The following is a 23153-nucleotide window of genomic DNA, read 5'->3' as shown; positions in this document are numbered from 1 at the left end:
ACTCTTCTTGCCTCATTGTTTCTACCCGGCATACATTTCCCTGGGCCCTGCTCCCCATGCCCCTGCAAGTTCTGTGTTGTCCTTTGTGAATACTTCCTTGTGGCAACATTCATCCCAGTGAGACGGACAGGAATAACCAAATCCAGCATCCCTAGACTGTTACCTTCCAGAGGCCAGCAACATTGTCCTTGTTCCCCACATGTCCCCCTACCTAGCACAGTGTCTAGCTTACCGATTAAGTCCCAAGAACTCATCAAACAGTTTGCTTGTATGATTTTTTATGTTATTATTGGGTTTGATGAATTAAGGCTTCTGATCACCGTCAGATGTAGCGAGGCAGCAGATTTCTGTATTTGCAGACAGTTAAGGAGGAACAGTAAAATGGCCCCTAGCATCCTTAGAGGAAAAGGGAAATCATTGCTCTTCTGAGTGGCTTGGTGAATGTCTCATTCTTTCATGAAACTTTTCATCATTCTCATGCACATAAGGTCTTTCTTCCCATTCCTGGTTTCTTTCATCTTCGTGGGGCTTTTTTTGCACATCGTTGGGCGAGCTATAATTATACAGAGGCTTTAGTTTCTTGATGTAGATAAAATTAAACAGTCTTCGGGAGGTTTGTTTGATAACCGAGGAGGTCAGTTTATGGGCCACATCCTTTAAAAGTTTGCGGGTAGTAATTGCCAACACCCTGGTCTCTATGTCTTCGTCGTCCAGCACCGTGTCAATACCTGCAATGGCAGGGCGCCCTTAACAACCACACGCTGATGTCTCGCTCCTTCTCTCTCTCCCTCTCTTCCCCTCACTCTAAAAATAAAGTCTTTAAAAAAAAGAAATAGAGTAAAAGAGGTGCACTTTTAGAAAAAAGAGGAAAAGGAGCAGGAGGAAGAAAGAAAGAAGGGTTTGAGAGAGAGAATTTAGTGGGCAGTCAATAAATATGTATTGAATAAACTAGTGAATACAGGAATGAGAAAGGAAGGAAGATAATGATGCGTCAGTGTAGTTGCATCAGTTGTAACAAACACCTCGTGGTTGGGATGTTGATAATGGTGGGCTGCACATGGGTGGGGCAGGAAGTAGGTGAGAAATCTCTATACATTCCACTCCGTTCTGCTGAAACTCTAAAACTGTTCTACCTTTCATGTTTATAATTCCAATCCTGGTGGGAAATTAGAGGCTGAGAGAGAGATGCCAGAGATCCAAACATTTGGGTGGAATAACCTGTGCTCTTCTTTAAGTCCCTCTGGTGCATGTGGACGTTGCTGTCTCTGAAAACTCAAGTTCTCTGAGGGCAGGGACTTTGTTTTGTTTGCCGCTATACCCCCAGCAACTAGACTGGCTCTGGAAAAAATATTTGTTGGGTGAATGAGTGAGTTAATTCTCAACTCTCTGCGGTGTTCCTAAGGGAAGGTATTAAGTAGGAGGAGACGTGAGAGAGAGAGAAAGAATCAAAAGGAAAAAAGGGTGCTCCTTAACCTAGTTCTCCCACTGATTCTCCCCTAACCCCACCTTCCTCTCACCCGCAGCACCCGTATTGTCATAAACTCATTCAAGTAAAACCACACATAGTAAATATACTTAGACCTGGCGTGATTTCACCCTACCTTCAATACTTACCCTCAAGTATGACCTCAATGTCATCTCTGAGCAGTAAGTGGCCACCCAGTGTTGTCAAGTATCCTGTGCACAAAATCAAACCCCACATCACATTAGGAAAATACGTTCTCTGATGTTACCTTGCTACCCTCATTGCCTTCTGCAAAGCAAAGCATCTCTAGATCAGCCTTGTGTCCTCTTTGAGTGCTCTAACGTACTTATGCGCTTAATGAAGCTACGGAAAAGGCACAAGTCAAGGAGTGGCCACAGAGGGGACACTTCTATAATGGCCCAGGTCACCGAATGGGAGGTGACTAGCATCCCTTCCTCGTGCCCCTTCCTGTTGGCTCCTCTGTCCTTCAGAGCGTGTTCTTTTGTGTCTACTTTCTCTGGCTCACCGTTTCATTTTGCTAGCGTTTCTCAACCTTGCACTCCTTTGTCCCTTCCTGGTTATCCACAATATATGCGTATATTTTTCTTCTGCTGGTTGCATTGCATTTTGTGTGTGTGTGTGTGGGGATGGTTATATGTCTTTTCTGACACCTGCCCCCATCCTCTGAAAGTTTATTCTTCATGTGCTCCCGCTACCCATCATGTATGGACTGTGCACTTGTCTCTATACTTTAGATCTTTGTTTCAAAAAGTTTCTGATTCAAGGATATTTTTATCATGATTTTCATCTGCTCTGTAGAAACACTATAAAATTTATTTTTCTTCTTTCCTCTCCCCCTAGAAATACCTCTTTAGAAAGATAATGTCGTTTAAAAAAACAGTATTTATTTTTGGATCTTGCAATTGTTTTATATATACAGAGGATGGGCTGTGGAAAGTACCAGGGTAGAATTCAGAGTAGCAGGACACTCTGGTTTGTAGTCAGGTCTTGTGACATGGGTTCTCTGTGTGTGTGTATGTGTGTGTGTGTGTGTCCCTTTATCTTCTCCTGTCAGCATAGGGCATGAGCGCTAGTACTGATTGTGATTTCGATTGCCTTCTGTTCCGACAGCCTGCTGTCTCTTCTCTACAAGAAGCGACTGTGCATCTCCTCAGTGCTTGTTGTCCCTGCTAGGGGCTAATAAACAAGGTCAAGTGAAAACCCCATTACCAACTTGGGAACTTCTGTCATCCCAAATAAAGGATTATCAATTTCGATCTTCATGATGAGAATTTAGTGGGAAAAAACTGGTCATGTTTGAAAACTGATTTAGTTGTCTTCTCTTAGAATTTTTCTTCACTACTCTGAGCCCTATGTTTAAATTTTTTTTTTTTACTGTGGCTACAGATACCCCAATTTTGCTGAAGGTGATGTTTGGATTTTTAGATATTACTTCGTTCTTATTCCTTGGGTAGTGATTTTTAAGCAGTGAAAGGGAATAATGAGCAGTGGCATGCCATCGTGTTAGATTCTGAAACCATCCTTGTTAAATATACTTCATATAATAATTTAATCACACAGCTGTACTCACTGCATAGTATCAAATAGAACTTCATTCTGATCACACGTCGTGACCTCTGTTCATCATAGATATCACCATGGATGGGTGCTGTCCGTCATCAACAAAAACGATTTACATTTTTTTTAAAGGAAGACTTCTAGCTGTACCTCCTAAGACAAGCCAGGCAGTGCAACTTGACTTGTATTTACCTATGAGAATAACTGACGCTCTCCTCAGGTACACTTCGGAGTTCCGCAGGAACCTCAGAGCATCAGAGAGCAGCTCCACAATGTAGCTGCCATGAGAAATAAACTGGGGATAGAAAGCGGGGGAAAACACGCAGGTGCTGAAAAAGTACGTATGCCCCCTTTCAGCCAGGCTTCCAGAGAAAAGAACTTGGTTGCTTACACCAAATAAGGTCCAGCTTAAAACTTGAGGTCTCTGTATGAACCTGACTGTTCTGTTTGCCGGTGTTCCTCTGTTTGTGATAGGATTCCCAACTCAGCCTTGTCTTCCCGCCTCTGGTTAGTGTTTTTCCACCTGTCGCTGCAGTTCGTGCCGGGGTCCAGAGGGCCCGTTCAGTAGGCAGCGACCAGATAATTACGAATTTCTTTCGTGAAATGCTGTTTCCACCCTCCTACCCATCCAAAGCTCCATGGAGGTGGGTTGGAGGAAGGTTAGCCAGAGGGTCATGTCGAGGAACAGGAAGGGGAAAATGATCGTTTTCTCTGGTTTCAAGCCCTGGCTGTTCTCACCCGTTTGTTCATTACTATTATTTTTTCCTTTCTTCTCCAAGAAAGGTCAAATGATCCCTGTTCCCACCACCCTTCCCATTGTTCGGGGGAGTTCCTTTGATGTTTGTTCGACAGCGTTTGGTAGGAGACCCTAAAGGGCCACTTACAAGGTTGTTGCAGATGCTGAGCACAACCAGCTCAAAACTGTAGCAGCGGTCCAGGAGCAGGTGCGACACTGACCAACGCAGCTCTGAGGCGCAGATCGCCAGTGTGTGTTTACATGCCTACGAAGCAGGAAACAGTCAGCGAGGGTTTCTTTGGCGTCACGTAAAACACGGTGCGCCTCTGCCAAACTGAGAAAAGCAAGATGGCAGGACTTACTGTGGTGACTCTTGTCTCTGTATCCTCCAGAAACAGGATCAGAGGCACCAGGGCCCTGAACACAGCGTTGTTCAGCATCCACCAGTACTGACTCATGTCCCTGACCAGTTCGCCAAAGTGTCGGATGGCCATGCTCCGAATACCTCCGTTGCTCTGGAATTTGTGCACAGAAAAGCCTCAGTTGAGGATAATTCTAGGGCTTCTGTTTTTTTTTTTTAAATATATATTTTAAAAGACTTTACTAAGTCCTAGCTTGTGTAGCTCAGTGGATTGAGCGCGGGCCTGCGAACCAAAGGATTGCGGTTCGATTCCCAGTCAGGGCATATGCCTGGGTTGCAGGCCAATTCCTAGCAGGGGACACACAAGAGGCAACCATACATTGATATTTCTCTCCCTTTCTCCTTCCCTTCCCCTCTAAAAGATAAATAAATAAAAAATTTAAAAAATGTATTTATTTATTTTTAGAGAGAAGGGAAAGGAGAAAGACAGGGAGAGAAACATCAATGTGTGGTTACCTCTTGTGTGCCCCCTTTTGGAGGCCTGGCCCCTCTACCCAGGCATGTGCCCTGACTGGGAATTGAACTAATGACCCGTTGCTTTGCAGGCCAGCACTCAATCCACTGAGCCACACCAGCCAGCGCAAGGGCTTTTTTCTTTAAACAGTGTGATACATATGTTTATATATATTTATATGTGTATACATACTATATAAGTATCTATTACATATACATACATATATAAGAAATTATATTATTTTTAGAAAACCTTCCCCTGGGGTCTAAGTAGTCAGCTCTTGGTTTGATTTTAAATAAGGTTTGCTTACTAAAATTCAGATTGTATAAAAAAAAATCCCCTGTGAACAGTAAGTTTCTTAAATTTAGCAAGGCAGTCTTTAATAATGTCTTAAAATCAGAAATCTATTTAACTTGGGGGCAATGTCTGTAAAGGACTCAGAATAGCTGAGTGGCAAATGCTGGAGGCCCTGCCAAGCTGCAGTGAACGCCAGTGGGGACGCGGGGCCTTGACACGGAGCCAGGTTCCCGGGGCCTGCACAGGCCGGCTGTGGATAGGTGATTAGACTCCAAAGGTTCCAGAACAGAAAACTTGCAAGTCAGGGGAAGAGGCCAATTTATGAGAAAGACAACATTACCTTCTGGTTTTTAAGAAACGTGTATGGTTTCATTTTGTATCTCTTCCTTTCTGTTCTCAGGAACTTATCGGATATGTTCCCAAAGAAAGACAAATGGCTAATGTGGTTTCATATGTTCCTTCCGAGGGGTCACTAATGGGTATCAAAGTCTAAACCTGCAAGAGCCATAATTGAATCATATGTCACACGGGCTGGACAGGGATGCAGTAGAACACAGTGGGTGACCTTGAAGGAGCACAGGGAGAGGATAGAGACGGAGACAGGAGAGAGCCCGGGCCTCCCTCAGAGAGGACACCCAGGTCCTGCAGGCTGTTGTTGCCAGGTGAGTTGTAGGGTTGAGTGTTCCCAGATCTTCTGCCATTTTCTTCACAAGTCAGATGTTTGTGGACAGTTCCATGGTGTACAAGTATAAACCACACTCTGTTTGAGGGCTAAATTTAACACACCTGCCGGTTGCATTCATCCCTGGGTCACCTGTGTGCGTCCCTGGATTACAGGAAGGCATGCTGACCATGGAAAGGTGGTGTGTACAGACCAGTGGGAAGAGCTCTGGGGAGCCCGGGTACCCACTGAAATCCCAGTTTTGTCCCCCATAGGTTGAGTGAGCTTGGTCATGGTGGTTTTTGTTGTTGTTGTTTTTTTTTTTACTTTTAATATGGTAAGGCCTATAGTGCCATAGGTTCACTGATATCCTGATACTTTTCAAATTCTCTGCCTTCAAGGAATGACTTAGGGTAAATTGATACCTGACAATTTTCCATTCTCTTTAATTCTCCTTCTTTTTGGCTTGATAATTTATTTAGTTTTTCTTTCAAGTGATTTCACTTTGAAAATAATATTTTACATAGTTATTTTAACTACTTATTAGCTGTGTGAACTTGTCTAGAAGTTCACTTTTCTTTGTCTCAGTTTCCTCGGATAATAGTAACAGAGTTTGTTTAGAGAATTATATGCGGTAATATATGCAAATTCCTTAGAATAATACCTGGTACATAGTAAATTCTCAATACATTTTAGCCACTATTATTATCATTTTTGTCCTTGTAAAAATAATTTTTGCCACTAAATCTTTTATTTCTGTAGTTTAATAATATTGTGCTCTTCTTCACTGAAATCTGAGTAATGAAGGACTTACAAACTTTTGCAAGGTAATCTTCTTTGAAATAATTCTCTGGTTCACAAATAACTCATTACAATTATAAAAATCTTTAAAAAATAGATTACCCATGGCATACAAAACTATTCTTGTTTATTAAAATAAATTACTGTCATCCAACTTGCTTGGAACACATTTATTATACAAAATGAGAATTTTTAAAACATGCAAGTTTCTGATGAGATACTTTTTAATTAAAAGTTTTATATGATGATAACAAACTCATGTGGGGCGTTACACATCATCTCTAGTCCCCACAAGACACCGGCTACCCTCTGTATTTTATAGGTGAGAGACTGAAACACCTGCTTAAGACTTCATAGCTAACAAGAGACAGAACAGGATTTGAACTCAGGAATTCTGGACTCAGGGTTAACCAGTATATGACCACTGAGCTACAATTTCTCTTTCATCCAAGGACAGAAGCTGTTTTTGATTCTGCTTTCTTATGGGGAGACTTTTTCAGGTTCTCACAGTACTTCCTGACTGATGTTACCTCGAAAAGAAATGGTGGCCCTGCACAAAATGACTGACTTCTGGTCACTTATTCTGGGCTGTACTAGCATTGCCAGAGCTGGAGCTTCAGCTCACCCATCACACTTACTGACCCCACATGCCCAGCTGTGCCACTCACGTGGTCCATCAGTGGACAGTAGCTGGAAGCAATTTGGGTGCACAGAGAGGAGTAGGTCACCTTGTCCAGTTTGTTTAAGAGTCTCCGGAGGGTGAGCAGGGCCCGGATTATAATGGTCTGGTCTTTGGAGAGAAAGGCATCCAGGATGGATAACAAAAAGCCGCAGACGTTTCCCACCTGGATATGAAAAGAGGGAGACAGTGGGATTTGAGGATGAGTAGGAGACTTGCACGAGCGTTTGGCACCCCCCTCTGATTTGGGCAGCATGTGGCGGTGTGCTGGAGCTGGCTCGCAGGGGGCGATGGCGAAGATTTGGTAGGCTGATTTTTAGATAAAAGTTGTTACTAAAAAGTTAAATTTTGTAAATTTAGAAGTAAATGAAAACCATAGCTATGCCCTGGCTGGTGTGGCTCAGCAGACTGAGTGCCAACTTGCAAACCAAAGGGTTGCTGGTTCGATTCCCTGTCTAGGGCACATGGCTGTGTTGCAGGTCATGTCCCCAGTGGGGCGTGCTCAAGAGGCTCACACAATGTGCCGACATATTGATGTTTCTCTCCCTTTATTTCTTCTTCCCCTCCCCTCTCTAAAAATAAATAAATAAAATCTTTTATTTAAAAAATAGCTATAAATACTTGAAACGTATCACTTCTATTTACCTTACTACATTTTCTCTTATACTCCCTTGAGGTTATTTACGTGCATTATGTCTGCATGGTGAGCTGAAGTGTACTTATTCCCACCTCCATCTTCAATGATGTCCCTACGACAGCTTGAAGTCAGCTGTGGTGGGAGTGTTCACACCCAGGAAACTGGTCTGATTTCTGGTGAGCTGACTATTGCACGTGCACTAGGGCACTGCTGGCAGCACGCACTCTGAACTAGGGGACGGTGGTCACCTGTGTGGACATGAGGACCACTCAGGTACTGAGCCGGGTCATGGGAGTCAGCTGCAGATCAGAGACAAACAGAATTTTAAGGCAAGAAAAAATAAGAATAGGAGACACTGAAGGAGGAAAAGAAGGACTGAACAGAAAAGTAAAAGAAATAAATACTATTTGCTAAAATAATAGCCAGAGGCCGCTCATATCTGGCAGGAAAGTTGAGTCTTTACCCGCAGACAGTATGTGCAACCTCAGTACATTCTGTCTTTCTGTCCCACATAACCTTGACTCAGAATGTCCCTCCAGTGCTTAGGGTGCTAGACAAGGCAATAAGTAACTTTCCATTTCTGAAAAGAATGTACATGGACTTGCATGATTTATTTGAAGCAAATAGACTATGGCTCATTTATTTCTAAATGCAAAATGGGTGCCCCTGCCTGGCTTTCAGTTATCAGAAATTATGCTTAATGGTTAAACAAGGATTTGTTATTAACATGTTATTAAATCAACAATGATGGGTAGGACAGCTAACTCAGCGCTGTACCAAGTACTTTGAAACGTACAAGGCAATTATGGAACATAGAAGTGCACTTAGGTTCAGCCCTCCTGGCAGGTAAGACGGAGGGATGTGACATGGCAGGGACCAACATAAGACAGAGGTTCTGGAGTTTAACCTGTGTTAGAACCCCCGGGAGGACTTTTGAAAACACAGCCCCACCCCTGGGATTCCTGACTCCACAGGCCTGAAGTAGAGCCTGACAATTTGCATTTCTTACCAGTTTCCAGGAGATACTGGTGCAGCTGGTTCGGAATTGTGTGTGGAACAGCACTGTTGTGGACTATCGTGTAAGTGAGCGCCCAGAGCTGGTGTGGCTCTGCGAGGGGTGAGGCTGCCAGAGATCCAATTTGACTTGAACTGATCTTTGAGCAAGGAGAGAAATGCGACTGTGTATGGGCGAGGGAGGAACGCGTTGTGAGTGGAGGGAGAAGCTGGCCCGGGTGCTCAGGGGTGGTCATTAACATGCGTGCATGTGTGTGTCGGAGGGGAAATCAACTTACGTGTGGGGCTGGACTGTAAGAAGGGTGTGCATGTAGGGTGATGCTGATGAATTGTGCATGCCACGAATGATTTTCTCGGAAAAATATAAATTAGGTGATAAAGTGACAGAACCGACTTACTGCATTTCTTCCGGTCAACCCCAATGTCAACCCCTGCTGATGAAACCTCAGCAGGATATTGAGCAACATCAAGTCGGGACTGTGATGTGGAAGGTGACGACAGACACAGGCCACACGCCCACGCACCTGGTTGATGACCGGCGCCATGCTGGCGATCTTCTGCAGGCTCAGTTTGCTCACTGCAGGGTTGGAGTCGTTGATCCAGTTCCTGAAGAGAGCCAGAAATTCTTCTGGGAATGGGTCCTTGAAGAATTTATTCAGAAGCTGAAAGAAAACAGCTAATATGTGTTCAGAATAGAGGCCCGTGCGCAGTCTCTGCTAGAGGCATCAGCATGAAGACATTGTCAGTGAGACTGGAACTCAGGTCCCACTACATCTCCCAGCGCTTCAGCATGTTCCCCTATGTGTCCTGTGTGGATGGCAGCACGCAGAAAATGGTACAGGCACACTTTCCTTTTATGATTAGTCGCTGATCTGCGGGGCGATAATTGGGTACCATGTGAATATCGTGTTCTCCAGCAGCTTTCCACCTAATGGTTTTAAAACTATTAATGCTTTTTTCTTCATTCATTTATTACATTGGGACTTGCAAAATGGTGGGGTTTTTTTCTTCTTCTTCTAGCCTTTCTACATTTACTGGCTGGCATCCCTGTCTCTTCCAGCTTTCCAATTTTGAGTAGTAACAAGGATTTATGCATTAAATTTTCAACATATTACAGTTATTTGATGTTACTAGTCCTTTTGATGCTCATATTTGGCTGGTAGGAGCCCCCTCAAGCCCACATGTGTGTCCTTTTGACGTGGCCGGTATGCCTTCGAGCACTTCTTTGCTTGTGAAAAGTTAGATGTCCCAGGCTCATCTTACGTTTCCCTTGCCCCTGTAATTATTCATTTCTTTATGGGGACATATTTCTTTGTAGTGAATAATGGTAGTGAGAAACTATTAGAAGTGGGTGCTTGAATGTACTCATTGTTATGTCTTCTGGGCCCTTACTTAAACTAGGAGATACTTTTTTTTTAGTTGTAAGTTCACTTTTAACGGTTGATATATTCAATTTAAACATAATGTAACACAGTTTATATTAACTTCTTGTAATTTTATATTGCCTCATCTTTCTCTTACCTGGACAACCCTGGTGCCTAATAACATTTCTATATGTACATATTGGCTTTCTGCTTTGTAATGCGTGCCTCAGTTTTAAACTTATGATCTCAACACACAATATTAATAATACTCCTGAGTAAAAGTATTTTAAAAAAGATTTTTGTCTTTAAAAAGTATCTCATTAAGGATGCATAGTCAAAGCACTGGGTTCCTCAGTGAACTTGACATACTTCAAAAATCTGCATTGAGAAGGAGAAAAAAGAGACAGAGAATAATACAATTTATTGGGAAAAACTCTAAGATTATAATAGTACTAAATGGGCGAAGGAGAGATCAAAGTACTCACCAAATGCAACTTCAGTGAGGGACAAGGCGAAGGCACATGGTTCAGGAAAATAAACATAATGACTTAGAGAGAGGAACAGTATTATTCTCATTTTTAACACTTTAGGGTCATACAGCTAGAAAACTCAAGAGAATCAACTAAAATATTGTTAGAATTTATGCAAGAGCACAGGAAGCTAGCTGAATTCAAGATAATAGCTTAATTTTCCTGAACATTCAGAAACCATAAACCTGAACATCTAGATGTAAAGGCCACAGTCACACTAACCATTTGAAATATCAGCTACTTAGTAATTTTAAAATTAATATGTAAAATGTATATGGAAATGACAAAATATTGAGTAAAATGAAAATATAAACATATCAAATATTCCTAAGAAGCTCAGAACATTAATGTAATTAAAGTAGTAATTTCAGCAAAAGCTTTTTTTCCCTTCACACCTGGCAAAGTTATTTTAAACTGTAACTAGAGAACACATCTATAGGAAGAACAAAAGAAATTTTGAAAAGAAGACTTGACTACTTCCAGCCAAGATGGAGGTGTAGGTAGACACACTGTACCTCCTCGCACAACCAAAAGAAGGACGGCAACAATTTAAAAACAAAAAACAACCAGAACTGACAGAAAATTGAACTGTATGGAAGTCTGACAAGCAAGGAGTTAAACAAGACACATTCGCCCAGAGCAGACCAGGAGGAGGGGGCAGCCAGTGTGGAGAGGGCTTGCAGCAGAGTGGTGGCTGGCGGACCTGGGTGCGCAAGGTGGCGGCTGGTGGGTCCAGTGAGGCGGCAGATTGTGGGGTGGGGCACAGCATGCAAGGTGGCTGGAAAACCCAGCAGTCCCACATTCGTGTGCAGATAAACCAGGTGAAACCGGGGAGTGAGACAGACCCCACAACCCAGGGTCCCAGCAAGGGGAAATAAAGCCTGAAAACACCCGTGGGGGTTAAGGTGCTGGGAGAAACTCCCAGACTCACAGGAGAGTTCGTTGGAGAGACCTGAAAGGTCCTAGAACATACACAAACTCACCCACACGGTTATCAGCACCAGAAGGGCTCGATTTTCTTCTGGGCAGTGGGAGAAGTAACTGAAATCTGGCAGAGAGTGAAGCAAATGCCGTTGTTCCCTCTTGGACCCCTTCCCCATATACAGTATCACAACCCAGCAATTGGGTTGCTCCACCCTGGTGAACCCCTAAAGCTCCGCCCCTCACTATGTAATAGGTGCATCAAGACAAAAAATGGCCCAAACAAAAGAACAGATCAAAGCTCCACAGCAAATACAACTAAGTGATGAAGAGATAACTAACCTATCAGATGCACAGTTCAAAGTACTGGTGATCAGGATGCTCATGGAATTGGTTGAATTTGGTCACAAATTAGATGAAAAGATGAAGGCTATGCTAAGTGAAATAAAGGAAAGTGTATAGGGAACCAATAGTGATGGGAAGGAAACTGGGACTCAAATCAATGGAGTGGACCAGAAGGAAGAAAGAAATAACCAAATAGAAAAGAATGAAGAGCCTGGCTGGTATAGCTAAGTGGATTGAGTGCAGGCCTGTGAACCAGAGGGTCATAGGTTTCATTGCCAGTCAGGGCACATGCCTGAGTTGCAGGCCATGTCCCCAGTGGGGGTCATGTGAGAAGCAACGACACATTAATGTTTCTCTCCCTCTCTTTCTCCCTCCCTTCCCTTCTCTAAAAATAAATGAAAATTAAAAAAGAAAAGAAACGAATGAAGAAACAAGTATTGAAAAAAGTGAGGAGAGGCTTAGGAACCTCCAGGACATCTTTAAACATTCCAACATTTGAGTTATAGGGGTGCCAGAAGGAGAAGAGGAAGAGCAACAAGTGGAAAAGTTATTTGAACAAATAATAAAGGAGAACCTCCCCAATCTGGCAAAGGAAATAGACTTCCAGGAAGTCCAGGAAACTGAGAGAGTGCCAAAGAAGTTGGACCCAAGGAAGCACACACCAAGGCACATCATAATTACATTAGCCAAGATTAAAATGAAGGAGAGAATCCTAGAAACAACAAGAGATAAGGGGACAGTCACCTACAAAGGAGTTCCCATCAGACTGTCAGCTGGTTTCTCAAAAGAGACCTTACAGGCAAGAAGGGGCTGGAAAGAAGTATTTCAAGTCATGAAATCTAAAGACCTACATCCAAGATTGCTCTATCAAGCAAAGCTTTCACTTAGAATGGGAGGGCAGATAAAGTGCTTCCCAGATAAGGTCAAGTTCAAGGAGTTCATCATCACCAAGCCCTTATTATATGAAATGTTAAAGGAATTTAAGAAAAAGAAGATGAAAAACATGTACAGTAAAATGACAGCAAACTCACAGGTATTAACAACCACAACCAAAACAACAATAAAAACAAACTAAGCAAACAGTAGAACAGGAACAGAATCACAGAAATGGAGATTACATGGAGGGTTATCAACAGGGGAGTGGGAGGAGGAGAGAGGGGGGAAAGGTACAGAGAATAAGTAGCATAGGTGGTAGGTGGAAAATAGACAGGGGGAGGGTAAGAATAGTATGAGAAATGTAGAAGCCCGATAATATATGTATGACACATGGACAGGAACTAAAGGGGGGAAATGTGGGTGGGAGGGGGTGTGCAGGGTGGAGGGGAGTAAAGGGGAGAAAACGGGACAGCTGTAATAGCACAATCAATAAAATATATTTTAAAAAGAAAAGAGTTGAGAAGTTGCTTTGCTAGATATTCAAATTTACTTGCAAATGGCCATATTTCAACAGTGTGATGCTTCCCACAAGGATGAAAATTAAATGGAACCTAACAATTAACCTGAGGCAGACCCTAGTCTGTGGATATGTATATGAAGTTAATAATAAAATTAATAAAGGCAGTATCACCAGTGAGTAGTGAACCTTATGCTTATCAATTAAACAATGCTTGCTTAGGTAGTTAATTATTAAAGCTAAAGTTAGATCCAAAAGGATTTTCTCAAATTGTTTGACTCTAATATGGCATTTCAGTAGATGATGTCATATTCATATACAAAGTGATGGAATTCTAGCCTTGATTTCACCCAGTTATTTGGCCTATCCCTTCTTTTTTTCTCCCAGACAGCCTGAAGTATCATTTAGATTCCAGATGCTACCTACTGTCTTTAGTAAACTTGATTATCCCTCAATATACTTTAACAAGCATGCAGAGATGCATGAAGTGGCATTTCAAAAGTAACTGGTGTGGTAAAAGCCAATTCCGAAAGGCTGAGCGTTCAACTGTCCGTAACCCAGCTCTATTTCCACTGTACCCTTGAACCTCAGATACCTATTGTTGTTTTAACTTGTGGTGGAATAAACATTCAGAGAGGGAGGTACAAGGTCAGAGTGTCGGGTACGTTTGCGTAAGGACAGGGAGTAAAAGCTCAGCAGTTCACAGACTCCTGATAGAACTCACTTCAGTGAGGAAGATGACTGTGATCACGCTGTCCTCTGACCTCCTAGGACCTTCCACTGAGAGCTTGTACAGGTAATGCAGGGTCTCTGGAAACTGTGGAAAGTTGTGTTCACCAAGGGTTCTGGAAAGGAGGAGAAGGCGCCGAATTAGCAGAGGAGATGAGAACGCTTTCAGTGTTGGCAAATTCTAATGGCAATAAAGAGGGAATTATTATCCTTATATTTTGTTCCACCCAGATACCAAGAAAGAAATTCTCTAATATTCCTTAATCCAAGGTAAACGGCAGCCCCAGTATACATTCAACACAGGCTGTGTGGAAGTGTATGGAAGTGACCCCCCAAATGGAATTTATGTATAAAAATTGTGTATTCTTACACATTTAAACTTCAGTCACCTTCAAAGTACTGCCCATTTGATGCAGTACACCTATTAAGATGATTTTCCCACTGCTCAAAACAGTTTTGAACTTGTCAATTTTGATGACTTTTCATGTTTCACCTCTTCCACGTGGACAAAATGTTTCCCTTTAAGGACTTTCTCATCAAGGAAACAAGAAGTCACTCGGGGAGAGATTGGGTGAATAGGGAGAGTGGGGCATGGGGGTTATGCTGTTTTTGGTCAAAACTGATGAACACTTAGCATGGTGTGGTCAGGTGCACTTGTAAATCACCCATCACGAAATGGACAACTGCGTTGAAAGAGCCTTCAAAGAAATTTCACTGAAGCCCAACGCAGCCTCTCACAACAACATCAACTGGTTCACTGGTGGGTTCCTAGAACACTCGCCTAGTGGGGAAGCCTGTGCTACAAGGGGCCTGCTCTGCAGAAGATAATTCTGGGTTTTTTTGGATCCCCCTTGTATATACCGGGGTCACTGACAACATCTCCTAATGTCACTGCTCTTTCCTGTCTCCCATCCTGTGCCACAGAACAGAATGCCCTGTATTTCCACAACCTCCCATCAGCGCCAAACCAAAGGGAGAGAAAATAAGGATCTTGGCAATTCCAGATGGCACAGGCCACCTTTGCTGTTGTAGACCAAGTCCTCCCTTTAAGTGAAATACGAAAGGAGAGAGTTTGGTGCTGTCCTGGGTTACTCTGGAGAACAGCTGGTGAACCCTGATTCACCAAGCCATTCTCCGTAACCCACCCAGGCACTGGCCAGGCTCACAGCTGTCCTGACACACCTGGATCGGATCGGCAGTGGCAAGACTGGGAAGGAGCACGTGCCGTGGATTCCATCTGAAGACCCCAGGTTGGTGCTCTGAACCAGTGTTTCTGGAGCGTTAATGTGTGTGCTGATTTTGCTGAGATGCAGATTCTGATTCGTAGGTCTGTGTGGGCCATGCGATTCTGTTTTTTGAATTCTTGGGTGTTGCAGTAGCTGCCGGTCTGTAGACCCCACTTTGAGTATGAAGATCCAAAATTACTAAGGATATAGAGGTACTTAACTGGGGACCATTGGAGGGTGCAGGTGCACTACACTTTTATAAATCAAGATGTGTTCCTGAAATCTACATGCAAATAAGATGCTGTTTTCAAAGCACTGGGAACCCAAAGCCTGTTTGGACTGGGCTTTCTGGGCCAGTCACGACTTCACATGGTCTGTCATGTGGTCAAGAGCATGCATCTTGATTCTTGATCAGCAAATCTTGATCCCAGAATCAGAAGCAGCTATGTACAGACTAGCCAGGGGAAAGAAATCGTTGGAGGACAAGAAAACAAAAGTCCTCTTTTATTTTCCTTTCCTGAATGTATTCCTCTGATGTGAACTATAGTGAACCATGGAGGAAAGAAAAATCAGATTCCACTCCAGTTGTCCACATCGGGAGGAGGAACCTGTCCCACGGAGAGGTATAGTGAGGCTAGGCCTCTGTACCACCAGGCACATGGGCCAGGAAAGGGAAGACGGTCCCAAAGCACACACACCCCTCAAAATCAGTGAGGAAGTAGGAGTCACATGGCAGTACAGGTCATGGGGGTGGGGGCGGGAAGTCCGAGTGGGTGTGGGCTGTGCTCCCACGTGGCTTCACTGAAGACAGAGAAGGTAGGGACAGAGACCCAGGTCCCATGCAGACAGATCCCATTCTTACGTGGCAATGAGGTAGACTCCGTGGTGGTGAAACAGCACTTGGGAGATCTGGTCCCAGAAATTCTTTCTGTTCAGAGCAGTGTCCACCTCTTGCAGCCCAGAGCAATTCAGCAGAACTCTCAGGGCGTCCCGGGCAAAGCTAGGGCCCAGAGGAGAGCAGAGTCACAGCCTGACTATGGCCTTCACGTAACTATGCATGTGGGACCTGCCCTTCCTTTCCATCCTCTGCAGGATGCTGGTTTGGGGAAAGTGGGTATTGGAGAGGAGGGAGACTGTTAAACGCTCTTCCTCTCTCCTGAGTAGTGGTACCTGGGGTGCAGGCTACAGCTGGGACTGCAATATATACAGCCTAGGGTTGACGCTGTTTATTCACTTCTTAACAGCTCATTAGCAAAAAGTGTTAAATGATGTGATAACTTACTCAAGGTGCCGATCTGCTTCCTCGGATGCTTTAAATCAATAGCACATATTCTCATTTACTTGGTATGTCTGCCTGAAAGACTGAGAGCTGATAAAATACTTGAATGGGACTGACTGCTTTCGAGTCCCACCTGGCCTCGGAGCTGGCTGAGGGCAAACAGACAGAAGGGTGCAGATTTTCCTAGACAGCAGCAGAGCTAACGGTGCTCTCCTGGGTGAAAGGGAAGAGCTGAAGCTCACTCGGTGTGGGCAGAATGAATGCCTAGTGTCACAGGCCCTCATGCCCCAGAGCACTGTGGGGCATGCTCTCTTATCTTACAGAGAGAGCTGGGGGAGAGGACGGGGCCCAGCGAGAGCACCGGGTCTCCTGCTGCTCCCTGCGCACGCTCCCTGCAGACGTTCCCTGCGGTGGCCCCTCCTTGTGGTGGGTCTAAGCTCTGCTCTATGGGGTGGTCCTGTCTACATAGCCCCCACCCTTAGCACAAGTCCTGGCTGACTTCTAGGTACCCAGGGTAGTTACTAGTGGAAGGCGTTCCACCCTTCCGAGGAGGGGACACAGTCATAAATGAATGCACCGCCCAAGGGATTATCAAGGCTCCACTTCAACCCAAGGGCATAGAAGCAGCCAGCTCACAAAAGTTTGTTCTCCATCACCAGTTTCATGTCGCAGGTGTAGAAGATCTGGAACAGGAGGGCCATCAAGAGTTGAGGAAAGAACTGGGCCACTGCCTTCTTGTAGGAAGGGACAGGCAGCAGTGTGCACAGGGCCTGGGATGCCTGCAAGGGAAGGGAAGAGAGTCAAGGCTGTCTTGTCTCCCTCTGAGCCCTCTCAGCGCCAGGGAGGGGGTGAGGGGGACTCTGTACCCCACTCCTGCCTCCTCCAGGGAAGCCTGAAGCCTGTGTGTGCGTTCCTTCCTCCAATAGCAGCTGCTAAGTCTGAGTCAGGAACATGGCCGCAGTACATGGCCATGAACTCCCAAAGCACTATCCGCAGTGCACGCACCACTCCTGGTGCTGCCAGGCCAGCAGCTCCTCCCCAAGGTGGGGCACGCATCCCAAGGCCCCCTTCATCTGTCACCACGAAGATCATGCTATGTGCCCTCTCTGTGCTTCAACATCCAGGGCAGTGAGATAGGGAGGGAGGTGGACCGGGTCCCTAACACATCGTTGGGCCCACTGACCATCCGTCCACATCAGGGAGACACACGTCCCCATCTCACGTTTGTAGGGCACTCTCCATTTTTTTCTGCATCTCTGTAAGATTCGAATTTACCCCAGGAACGGCAGTGTTGGTCTTTGGGAGACAGATAGTGGTGGACACGTGTGAGATTAGGCCTTTACCTGCCTGTAAGGACAAGTATGCTTAGCTGGTGGCTGCCTCTCTGATACCATCTCCTGCATGGTCACCCTTGCTCAGTCCTGTTCTGACCCTCCTCACGTCCAGTGACATACCAGGTGAGTGCCCGTCACCACAGGGCTTTTGCCCTTTTCTCTGTCAGGAACCCTGTTGCACAGACGCGTGCGAGCTTCACTCCCTCACCCTTTTGAGGCCTCGATTGGATGTCATCTCAGCCGAGTGGCCCGCTCTGACTGACTTCCCCAGACCCTCCGGTCCTTTTCTCTTTGTCCCAGTACTTTGTATCTCTTCTACGCTTGCTGTCATCTGACCCCTGACACAGTTTTTAGGTTCATTGTCTGTGTCTCTCACCAGAATGTAGGCTTCGCGAACGGGAAGTGGCACAGATTGGCCCTCAATAAATATGTGCTGGATGAAGGAAGGAGTGAGTGAATGCACGCAGGAGAGCTGGGCCGTGGGAAGAAGTGCGAGGGAGCCCGAGGGCAGAGAGGCACGTTCACGGTCAGGGAACGCCCCCAGGAGGGAGAACCGAGTTGGCTGGTTTACCGCCACGGGCATCATGTTGGTAGCATCGAACGAGAAACGCCTTCGGTCTGCCGGGCTCTCCTGCATCTCCCCAGGCTTCCCTCGCAGTATCAGCAGGATGGTCGTCAGCACGGGGAGGGCCATCTTGGTCTCAGAGCCCGCCGCCTGCCACATCAGGGTCAGGGTGCTGCAACACAGCCCCCGCAGCGGGGGTCCTGGGTGTTCCCACCTCTTTCTTTCATGTGTTTATTTCCCCACCTCTTTAAATGTGTGTTCAGCTGCAGGTCACGAACCGATCAGTGTTCTGCCCCCCACGCCTTTTCCTCCCACCCCGCGACCCAGTTTGTTCAGGGATAATAGAATGTTTAAGAACTGATATAACAATAAAATTAATAGCAAGAAATGTACCATAAAATAAAAAGTACGTAAAAAACTAACTGTATAAATGAAAGGGTTAGAAAATTAAAAGTGAAGTTCAATGGTTAAAAGTAAATGAATGGCTCAGAGCAGTGAGCCACTCTGCCAAGTGTCACGCGTCTCATTAGTGACTCGGGTGTGTCTAGAACCCTGGTTTCTCAGCCGCCAGGCCCCTGGCTCCTTTCTCCGCCTACCCAGCTGCTCTTCCGATGATTCTTCCTGCGGCTCACCTCGAAAGCTGCTGCGTTCCTCCCTGCCGGAGTGTTCCTGCCACCTCCGCAATCCAAGCTGGCTCCCCAGCCCTATTGTTCGGTCTCTCTGCCTTTGGGGTCCTGTATGGAGGCCTGGTCCCTGAGCACGTGGACACGCCCAATTCTCGAAAACCCTTTACTTAGTTGCCCCTGCCTCTTAGAAGTGTGCGTGACGCCACGTGGGCACAGAGTGAGACATGTCCGTCTCATTCCCGCCTCTCTCGATCATGCCTCTGGCTGACCAGGGCTTCCTTCTGTTTTTCCGAGTTAGCCTATCTCCTACCTCTCCTCCTTTCTACCTTACCTACACTTGAACTAGACCTGCGAGGGACTATTTTAATTAAATTCACACAACTCTGATCTCCTTGCTCCCTGTACCCCCTCAAAACATGCTGTTTGTGTTGGATTCCCTGCAGACTATGCCCTCACAGCCACGTGAGGACATTCCCTCCACTCAACAAGATGCTGGAGGGCTGCTGATACTCTTCACACCGTGGGTGTTCAGTTCCTGAAGGAAAAACACTTGAGTCTCATGGAGAATTTTAGTTTTGGGGAAGTTTCTCAATTTTCTTTGTGGGGCTAAGCTTCCTAAATAAATACAATCTTTCTGTTGGAAAAAGAAAGTCCGTCATAGAATCGGTTTAGCATTTTGTTGGTTTGGATGCCCTGTCCCAGATGTTAACTTGTTGGCCCCTCTAACAGCTTTACACACAAAATGAGCTGCTTTCAGCTCACAGCCAGAAAGTTGAGGATCCAGGAGTTTATGAAACTTGCATGGCTGGGATAGGTTCAGATTCCTTTGTTTCCAAAGCCCAGACCTACCCTAAATGTAATATCACCTTCTGCCTTTTGTACTATGCATAGTCAAGAGGTAACACCTTCCTCTCCAATGCACAAACTGTACAAACGGTGATGCAGTTCCTAATCTCTTCCCATGTGCTTATTAGGTTCACCGCCCCATAGGCTCACATTAGCATTATTTTCCTCTTAAATATTTCTTATGATCCTGGATCCCGAATTTCAGATAAACAGCTAAGGGGTAGGGGACTCCCAATTACATCTGGGAATGTTTACTGTTCCATTATTTTATTGGTGGGTGGAAATATCTGAACATCTGTCATTCATGAAGGAGAAAAGAACACTATGAATCTCATCCCAAGACTGTGGAGAAAAACTCACGATCACTTTGAGGGGAGGTGTGTTTTTATCGGAGATGCAGAGCGCAAAGACTCAGCTAAGTGATACAGTGGTCATTTCTTGATGGTCTGCTGTGAGCCAGGTATCATACAAGTGCATGAATGACCTGTGTGATATTATTTCAGGCTTCCAGTCATCCCATGGGATGCAAAAATAGATACTTCCTTTCAGAAGAAAAGGAAGCCAAAACTGGCATGTCCGGGTCTGTCTGGCTCTGGGCACTGTGTACGACCCCTTGAGGAAGGGGCGAGGGGGACTTACTTGTCTGCGGGGACTGGGTAGTCCATCAGCTGAAAGATGACTTTTTTCGGTGACGTACGTGTCAGTAAGGTGATGACCTGCAACATGGCGTGCTTCATGACGTGATTAGAGTTCTCACGCAATTTTATGTAAATAAGATCCACGATCTTAGACACCTGGAGAAGGAATTCCCCAGGTCAGCGGAGTCTCCTGGGCCACAGTCCCTGCCACAGCGAGGCGTTTCTTGGACTGAAGAATTTAGTCCTTCTCAGAATAACCAAGGCAGCAAGTAATTAGCCCAGAAATAAAATACTGGTGGAAAGCATATTTATGTGTGTGAGCACACAATGCAAAATACTTACCTGGTTGAGAAATAAACCTATCTGTGCATTTATTGACAGTGGGAAAAATACCCATTTTACAAAAAAAGTTTATTTGGGGGAATATACACAACATAATTATATGAGCTATATAAGCTCAATATAGAAACCCGAGCTATAATTCATACTTTTAAAGAAGAAAGTCAAATAACAGAACAGAATAACAATGGAACCATATACTTCAATTTTTTAAACAATTAAAGATCACTTAACTCTACATACTGAAGGTGTGAGCTGTGTGTTGGAGGGATGGCCCAGAACAGTGGACACTGAGTCATAATCTCGGAAATTCTATTTGTGGGCCCCGTGTGAGTTGTATGTTGTCCCCACTTTGACTCATCCTTGGATGGGGAGAGCGCTAGCTGGGCCCGGGGGTTTGTCTCGGATCAGTGCTTGAATGTTCAGCATCAGATCTCCTCTGCCAGGGCTCCCTAGAAGTCGTAACTGGAAAGTTGAAGTGCACTTGTATTATGTTGTAACTGCCTCAAATACAGTTCAGTGAGACGTGTTCAACCCCTTCACTCCACCAGGGCCAACGAGAAATCCTTTGCTCTTCTTCTCTGTGGGCCTGTTAGCTGTTGGGTCGAGACCGCTCCCCTCCCCTCCTCCTCCTGTGAAAGCAGTGCAGCCCCCAGATGAGGCAGCCGCGGTACTGTCTGCTCTGTTACAGAAACGATGGCCTGCTGTGACCCTCCAGGAAAGACTCCATGCGTCAGCCATGTTTGGAGATTGTGAGGCCACATACTGTGTGTGCCATCCAGGGCACTGGTGTGGGGGTGGGGGCAGTGATAAATTTCACCACACATGATCTTTCGTTGTAACTGGTCTTAGAACCCTGTTTAAGAGAAGAGCCCACTTTCCCCAGTAGTTCAGTGGTCTGGGGGAGCTGGGCTGCTGACCAGCCATTGTCTTAGCGTTTTCTCTCTCTGTTTAGTGATTTTACTTTAGCATCAGCCGGTTTGGCTTCCCTTCCTCTCCAGGGACTTGGTGTGGCTTTACCTAGCCTCTCTCCCCCGGTCCCATGCCCTGCTCTCAGAACGCCCCCGTCATTGGTGGCACGGAAGGTCTGCAAGGAGCCATACCCTTCCCCCCTTTTCCTGCTCTCGGAACCTGAGTCCCAGCTCTCATTTATTTTCAGTCGCTTCACACTGCAAGGTCAGGTGTGGGAACTGAAGTTGCCCCCTCCTGTCACCACTGGGGCTGGTTTCAGGGGCATGTGACCTGTGCGTTTGCACAGAGTCCCACCTCTGCAGGCCCCTCACTTTGTTCAAAGCTCAGCTATTACCTGCTCAGTAGTTTCAGTGATTTTATCTTTGAGTTTGTGTTTTGTGAGTGGACTCCCATGGGACGGTAGAGCATGCGTGTGAGCAGAGGAGGTGTGTGTGATATGAGTCAGCCGCGCTGTCTGTGCACAGAATTCCAGTGGACCCGGGATGCATAGGAGCTCAGGGGGAATGAAATGAGTACAAGATGAGCACTTAGGCCTGGGAGGAATGAGAAGGATGGGGACCCCATACGTCTTTTTCCTTTCTGTCTTCCTTCCCCCTCAATAAGCTGAGGATAAAGAATGTTCGCAGAATGTGGAGCCAACAAGATGTGAAATAAAAACAATGAGGTTCTGTAGCATTGCCAGTCTTCCCGGAAGAATGAAAAACCTGTAAGAGCTATGAATTGCATTCATTTGTTGAGTCAAATGCTCTTATATTTACAGCTGTAATTGGAATTGCACAGTATAATGATAGATGGTGAAATTCATACTATAATTTAAAATTTTAGTTGTTTTTCACTTAGAAAGACTTTAAATTAAAACACCATAACAAACAGAGAGAGAGAGAGGCAGAGAGATGGAATGAGACGGATGGTGGGAAGGAAAGGACTGGTGTGCTTGGACCTTTCAGGGCACCTCCCACCTGCACTTGCACCAGAAGCCCTGTGTTTCACTTTGCACCGGGCCCCACTCATTAGGCGGCCAACCCACGGGGAGCCGGGGGCCCTTCAAAACTCCCCTCAGTGGCTCCGAGGGTGGTTCAAATTACAGCTGCGCTAGTTCATTGTTACTCACTTATTTCTTTTAGAAATTTGAAGTAAATTCGGCAAGATGTCATGATGTGAATGAATCATGGGTAAAATGTCCCTTACATTTTTTTCTACACTTTTCTGGATGCTTGGAATATTCCACCCCCAAAGGCTCACCTAGTTAGTGACATGATGACACAGTGGCAAGGCCTGTGTGTGAAAAGAAGTAGATCTGTAC

At 45.3% G+C, this 23153-nt stretch overlaps 1 protein-coding gene across 1 annotated transcript in view; it reads right to left on the bottom strand.

The window, feature by feature from the left end:
• Window positions 1-414: 414 nt before the first annotated feature.
• The window catches only part of MROH9 (maestro heat like repeat family member 9), a 41684-nt gene continuing 18945 nt past the window's right edge, over window positions 415-23153 (bottom strand). The window contains exons 8-19 of the mRNA XM_037035290.1: window positions 20541-20695; window positions 18436-18601; window positions 17167-17309; window positions 16114-16251; window positions 14021-14141; window positions 9268-9405; window positions 7082-7258; window positions 4142-4294; window positions 3928-4044; window positions 3236-3338; window positions 1615-1677; window positions 415-728 (exon numbers count right to left, since the gene is read on the bottom strand). Of these exons, the coding sequence (XP_036891185.1) occupies window positions 415-728; window positions 1615-1677; window positions 3236-3338; window positions 3928-4044; window positions 4142-4294; window positions 7082-7258; window positions 9268-9405; window positions 14021-14141; window positions 16114-16251; window positions 17167-17309; window positions 18436-18601; window positions 20541-20695 (1788 nt within the window). The remainder of the gene's footprint in view (window positions 729-1614; window positions 1678-3235; window positions 3339-3927; window positions 4045-4141; window positions 4295-7081; window positions 7259-9267; window positions 9406-14020; window positions 14142-16113; window positions 16252-17166; window positions 17310-18435; window positions 18602-20540; window positions 20696-23153) is intronic.

Source organism: Sturnira hondurensis, unplaced genomic scaffold, assembly GCF_014824575.4.
Source record: "Sturnira hondurensis isolate 20B ecotype Veracruz unplaced genomic scaffold, ASM1482457v3 Scaffold0022215, whole genome shotgun sequence".
Lineage (NCBI taxonomy): Eukaryota > Metazoa > Chordata > Mammalia > Chiroptera > Phyllostomidae > Sturnira > Sturnira hondurensis.
This window is presented reverse-complemented; position numbering and strand designations above follow the sequence as displayed.